This window comes from Molothrus ater, chromosome 6, assembly GCF_012460135.2.
Source record: "Molothrus ater isolate BHLD 08-10-18 breed brown headed cowbird chromosome 6, BPBGC_Mater_1.1, whole genome shotgun sequence".
Classification (NCBI taxonomy): Eukaryota; Metazoa; Chordata; class Aves; order Passeriformes; family Icteridae; genus Molothrus; species Molothrus ater.
Window position 1 is genome coordinate 59,675,388 of NC_050483.2, and position 6,509 is coordinate 59,681,896.

At 48.9% G+C, this 6,509-nt stretch overlaps 1 protein-coding gene across 1 annotated transcript; it reads right to left on the bottom strand.

Annotated features, from left to right (window-relative positions):
* Positions 1 to 821: 821 nt before the first annotated feature.
* CDKN3 (cyclin dependent kinase inhibitor 3) lies at positions 822 to 6,191 on the bottom strand. Its single transcript, XM_036384645.2, has 7 exons — positions 5,992 to 6,191; positions 5,260 to 5,315; positions 4,587 to 4,631; positions 3,572 to 3,794; positions 2,471 to 2,502; positions 1,839 to 1,942; positions 822 to 1,147 (listed from the first exon to the last, which is right to left on the bottom strand). The coding sequence occupies exons 1-7, from the start codon at positions 6,189 to 6,191 to the stop codon at positions 1,061 to 1,063; spliced, it is 747 nt and encodes a 248-aa protein (XP_036240538.2). The 3' UTR covers positions 822 to 1,060.
* Positions 6,192 to 6,509: the final 318 nt, after the last annotated feature.

The following is a 6,509-nucleotide window of genomic DNA, read 5'->3' on the forward strand; positions in this document are numbered from 1 at the left end:
AGATAAAGAACATTTCTCTCGCCCTCAGCAAGCTTCCTGCTGACTCATGTGATAAATATTTAATATCTGAAAACCATTAGCTGCAAGGATTAAGTACTGAAGCTCATTTGGGGCAGGGTATTTGCTGTAAATTATTCTATGCTGTGGAAACGGGAAAAGTTCCTGTTTGCCATAAGAGTGGGGAAGGGAATCGCAGTAAACACTAATTAATCTGCAGAAATCACCTTTCTGCTCAAAGTTCAAAGATAAATTCTGAAGTTCACAAAGCAGGGACTTATTCAACTCCAGCCCCCTGCTGTTGTGTGGAGTCTCATCCCAACTTCTGACTTGAGATGGTCCTGAACTTTAGCAAAATCCTGAACTTGAGCAAAAGCCAGGAGCTGTTTCATCATGCTTTTATGAATGGATATAGTGAAACAGGAGGGCTGGGGCCTGTTAGAGGACTGTTCTGAGCTCCTCTCCCAGCCCACAGCTGATTGTTTGTTTACTCTCAGTGGTGGCAGCAGGCAGAAGGGCTGTGCCAGCTCACCCACGCAGCTGCAGCAGTGTCTTCCTGCCACAGTCACCTACAGCCCCCCTGCTGGGTGTGTCACAGATTTGTGGTACAACACCTCCTGCTCTTGGAATGAGGAGACTCCTTCCCAAATAGCCCTCAACACATGGAGCAGAGCCTGTGACATTTTAGAACGAGTTGTTAAAAGCTCAGAAGGGGTGAGAGCTCCAGCTTGCCTTGACTTTGCTTTACAGCAGAGCTGATGGTGTGAGGCTGTTTTAAACAGCTCCAGAGATGGAACTTCTATCCAGCTTCATTCTCCCAGCAGAACAGCAATGGACACAAACACACTTGTACATGTATTTTTCAGGCAGTGAGTATTAAAATCACCAAAGAGGGGAAGATGCCACATGTTCTCTAGGATTTCCTTCCCCATCCCAGTACTTTACACACGGATTTGGAAGGCAGCAGCTGTGTCACACAGGCAGTAGCACTGAGGAAAGGTCAGCAGAGAAGTGTCTTGTCCAGGAGTTTTCCACACAGGCACAGACCCCATGGCAGGATCAGCTACCGCGACGCCGATCTCAGCACCGGGTCCTTTGTGGCCAGGTGAGCAGCCAGGTTCTCCCGGAAGTCATGGAGGAAATTGTACTGCTGGAAATGCACAACCAGGCCTGCAGTGAGTGCTCTGTGCTTTAGCAAGAGGCACCACCTGTGTTAAAAAGCTGTTTGATAGCCCTGGATGAAAACTGCACCCTCTGGTCCATTTGTTCTTTGTGTGCTTACTCCACATCCTCTGGGATTTTTCACTGTCAGATTCCATGGATGTTGACCTGGATCCTGTAGTTCCCCATAATGGCCACAGGTGATGCATTACCCCAAGGTAATGCAAAATGTGGTCCTCAGAGGTGGGAGTTGTCAGAATTCAAAGCTGCTTTATTTGGAATCGTGGACTCATTTAGGTTGGAAAATCTCTCTAAGGTCTTTGAGTGCAACCATTCCCGCAGCACTCTAAGGCCACCACTACCCCACATCCCTAAGTGCATTCACATGGCTTTTTAATCCCTCCAGGGATGGGGACTCCACCCCTGCCATGGGCAGCTGTGCCAGGGCTGGACAACCCTTTCAGTGAAGAAATTTCCTCTATTATCCAACTCAAACCTTTTCTGGCACAACTTGAGGCCTTTTCCTCTTGGGAGAAGCTGTTTCTTGAAAGCAGGAAACAGCTCAAACCCCAGAGAGCAGCTGTTGGAAAGGCAAAGGTATCTCTGGGAACTGAAGGAGGGGACTGCCTGAGCTCTCACTGGTGTTTGGACCTGTGTATTACCTGCTGCAGCCCCATTACCTTGATGGTCTGTATGGCCCCTGATCCTCTCAGGTTCCTGAGGCTCTCTATCACCTGCTGAGGTGCCAGGGTGTCTGAAAGCTGGAGCAGGAGACAGGCAGCTACTGCAAGGGAAAGTGTTTACACCTGAGTGCTGCTGAGCACCTCTGACTGCACACAGCCACTGATTTGTCCCATGAAAACCATCCTGGCAAACCTATCCAGGCCCCTGAGCTCTTGGATCTCTTGCAGAATCGTATCTCTGGGTACTGGCCCATCTCCCTGCTGCTCCTGCCTAAGCCTATGGGCTTCAGAAATAGGTGAAAACCCTCCCACTATGTCCCCCCTGCCCTCCCAGCAGCATCTGGGATACAATTCCTAGGCTTTTCAGGAATGAGTGCCAGTACACCCAGTAAATTCCCCTTTGTGTCTTCTGGCCATATTCCCACCCCTTCCTTCTGGGAACACACAGTAACTAACACTCCTGAAAGCTTTAAGGGGCAACACTGGGGTGAATCAGATGCAGAGGAATTGGTTCATGTCCTTTCTATTAACCAGGCTGCTCCTGGTAGTGGCAGTTTGGATTGCAGCCACAGAGAAGCTTCCAGCAGAATTTGGCTCTGTGGGTTTGTGGGATGGAGACAAATGCTTACCAAGACATGAGCGTCCAAGGCCACCATAACAGCTGGAAGAAAAGAAAACATCTGGTTGGAACAAGCTGTAGCAAACTGCAGCACCCAGGGACCCTCCAACACATAAAGAGATGGACACAGTTCTTGCCTTAATACAATCAAGAGGAGCAGTGGTACAAAAGAAGTCAGAACAAGAATTTAAACGTATTTTCTATATTCTATTTCTATACCTACAGGGATATAGCCTATTTATTCTCCAGACCTTCTGTATCTTTCCATGGAAACTTCCTATTTAAAGTTCCCCTTCATTCCTGCTAATAGTCTCAAAGGCACAGGAGGACAGGAAACAGTAGGAGGATGGACAATTTCAAATTTCTTTAAATCCTACTCCAGATTAAGGGTTTGAGGACAGATGTGAGAACAGCAGGAAGACCAAGGACTCAGTGGATTTCTGTACAGGAAGGTGTCAGTGGGATCATTCAGGGAACATGGAATTTGGAAAGCTCTTCCCTTCTCTTCTGAGCTCAGCTAAATAAATTCCTTTAAACTCATTCATGGAAATCAGGAGTGAATTTTGCACTGCTGGAACCCACTGAGTCCCTGATAAATAGTCCAGAGAAATGTTATAGAATTATAGAGTGGTTTGGGTTAGAAGGGACCTTAGAGTCACTTCATTCCACCCCCTGCCATGGGCAGGGACACCCTCCACTGGATCAGGTTGTTCCAAGCCCCATCCCTGGCCTGGAACACTTCCAGGGATGGGGCAGTCACAGCCTCTGACAAAAGAGTGTTTTAGCTCCCAACTCATTCTGTACACCTGATATCCAGGTAGGCTGGGAGCAAGGAGCCCTGTGCCTGCCACTCAAAACACACTTTAAAACTCTTGCTGGACAGAGCAAGGGGAAATGGGACATTCTAATCTTGAAACAGGACATTCTGATCTTCTGAAAGGAAGAATTCCCTCCAAACAGGAGAGAGGAGGAACAAGCAGACTTCACAGCATGATCTAACCCTAAAGATTGCAACTGCCTTTTCACACCATCCTATTTCCCCTGCTCATACACCTGGAGAGAAGCTGGCATCCTTTACAGGAAGGTGGGGTGATGGGGAGGCAGAACCTACTGTATCATTGTTTTCTGCTTATTTTCCAGGCAGGTTCTGAGCTCTTCCAGGATCTTGCAGCAGGTGGCAATGTCAGGAGCATTCCCATCAGGAATGGGGTGGTGGTGCACACACATCCCGTGCTGTTGGTAGGTGTCAATCAGGTTTGGCACTCGGTATTTTGAGAGCTCTCCTCTGGTACAAAGCACAAAAACATCCTGGATCCCACAGCTCTTTAGTTCTCCTGCCAATGGATTAAGACACTTGCAGATAAACAAAAGCCAATCAAGCTTAAGGATAAGCAGATAAGGACCTTGGTCCTGATCTCTTGTTTAATCTTTGGGGCTAAGGCAGTAGGAGTGAGCAATTTTGGTTTGAGCACTCTTTCTTCCACTGAGCCTCCCCCACATTTCCCTTCAGCTAATCCAGGAGAGGAATTTTCTCAGTTCAGAGGGAATCCTGAGAGAATCTCACTGGAGAACACAGCAGCACTCAGGACAGCCTGTTATCCACTTAAGGACGTTTCTGTCCCCTCTCCAGTTAAAATCACAGAATCCCAGGATGGTTTGGGTTGGAAAGGACCTCAAAGCCCATCTCATTCCACCCCTGCCATGGCAGGAACACCTTCCACTGTCCCAGGCTGCTCCAAGCCCTGTCCAGCCTGGCCTTGGACACTGCCAGGGATCCAGGGGCAGCCACAGCTTCTCTGTGCCAGGGCCTCCCCAGCCTCACAGCCAGGAGTTCCTTCCTAAGCTTGACTTGCCCAGACACTGAGGGGATTTGCTGTTGGTCTCTGCTCTTTAGTGCTTACAGCTGAATACTCAGCAGAAATCTTTACATGATTCCATCTCTTCTATCCCAATTTCACCTTTTCTCTGGGAAAAAGGAAGACTACAAGTTTGTAATTCATCTTGATCCCAGCTGCTCTGAAGATGCCTCAGGGGTACTGTGCAGCCCCTGCCTGGAAATATCCTGACTATTTATTCCATAGTCATGGAATATTCATGGAATTGCCCTTGGCACAAAGAACACTCACCTATATCTTTCTGAAGATTTCTTCTGATATCCTTAAACCTGCAACCTGAAACAAGTTATGAACAATAATTACCACTGCAGGTAAGTGATATTTATGGGAGGGCTGCTGCAGCAGAACAGAGCACAGGCAGCCTCCCCCCAAAATCAAAGCAAGGAACAAAGCCACACCCTGAATAAAACATAGTTCTTGTTTTTGCAAGTAGATCCCTGGTGCAGAAGACAGTTTAAACACCATTATCTGCTTAATACTGTAATGCAATAGGATTAATGAAAGAAATCTGCCCAAGGTTTTAAGGTGCTTTATATTTTCCAGATAAAAAGTTTTGGATATTTTAAATCAGGGTACAGCATAAAATCCCCCCACCAAACACAAAAAAAATCATCCAACAAATAAAAGGGCTGAATAAAGATCACTTAAGAGTTGAATGGAGATTCACCATGGCAGCAGTTCTGGTAATTAAAAATGCAGACAAAGTTTATATGTTTACTTTTTTGACTTAAAAACCACAATCTTGCATTAAGATATTCTCTAGATTAGCTTTGGTGTTTCCAAAACACTTATTCCAGGGGTAGATTACAAAAGAAGTCACCCACAACACAGAAATTTGGGGTACAAGGTATTACCCCTCTTCAGCTCTCAAATATGCCTGCAAATTTCAGTGAATGCTTCTTACCTGGAAGGGAACATAATCCCAGGAACTCTGAAGAGTAGAGAGGAGACAAAGACAACCTATTGGAAAATAAAAAGTAAAATAAATAAAAATCAGAAGGGAAGATTTCAATTTTTCAAATGTATAAATGTCTTTAGAGGGGGTGTCAAGAGGGTGGGACTTTTTCACCAGTGTCTGGTGGGACAATGAGACAAACAGGAACAAAATGAAACACGGGAAGTGAATATGAGGAAAAATGTTACTTTGAGGGTGACAAAAGCTTTGGGTTGGAGGGGACCTTAAAGATCATCTTGTTCCAATCCCCTGCCGTGGGCAGGGACAATTTCCACGATCCCAGGTTGCTCCAAGCCCTGTCCAAGCTGGCCTGGAACACTTCCAGGGATGGGGCAGCCACAGCTTCTCTGTGCCAGGAGCTCCTCACCCTGTAAAAACAGAGGCCTGGAACGGGCTGCCAGAGAAGTTGTGAAGTTTTAAATGGAAACATTTTAAACCCACCTGGATGCGATCCTTGGCTCCTGCTGTGGGTGAGCCCTTGGGCAGGGCGGTTGGACCAGCCCCAGAGGCCCCTTCCAACCCCAACCACATCCTCCGACACTTCCCCAGCACCACCCCCAGCCCGGAAGGTCACCAGAGCCCGGCTCGGGTTTTCCTTGCGAAGGGAACACCCTCTTGTTTCTCAGGATAGCGATTTAATACAATTTCCTCAGAGAAAGGACCCCGCGGGTGCCGCCTTACCAGGAGATGTGGAGCGGGCTTGGGTCCTCATCGGCGGACTCATCGTCTGAGGAGACGAAGCCGTCGGCTGGCGCCGCAGCGGGCTGCGGGGAGAGCGGGGGGCTCATCGTGGGGCCGGGACCCTCGGCGGCACCGGGATCCCGATCCCGATCCCGATCCCGATCCCGATCCCGATCCTGATCCCTCAGCGGTTTCACCATGGCGCCGCTCCCCGCCGCCGCCCGTTCAAGTTGGCCCCGCCCACCGGCCCATTGCCCAATGGGAAGCTGCGGCTCAGCGTGTGCGTGGAAAGCCGAGCAGACCTTCCCCCCGACTTCATGAAAGGAGCGCTCTGATTGGTGATCAGCGAGGAGGGCGGGGTTCAATATGCAAATATAAGCGATGATCCCCGCGCTGATTGGGCGAGGCGGGAAGGGACGGTCTCGAGCGCTGGGCTCCGTGAGGGCTCCGTGAGGGCTCCGTGAGGGCTCCGTGAGGGCTCCGTGAGGGCTCCGTGAGGGCTCCGTGAGGGCTCCGTG

Coding starts and splice junctions, on each gene's coding strand:
- CDKN3 (XM_036384645.2), bottom strand. CDS start 6,191: ATGGTGAAACCGCTGAGGGATCAGGATCGGGATCGGGATCGGGATCGG. Junction 3,795..4,586: donor AAATCTTCAGAAAGATATAG/GTGAGTGTTCTT, acceptor ATCCATTGGCAG/GAGAACTAAAGAGCTGTGGG. Junction 2,503..3,571: donor AAGCAGAAAACAATGATACA/GTAGGTTCTGCC, acceptor CTTTTCTTCCAG/CTGTTATGGTGGCCTTGGAC.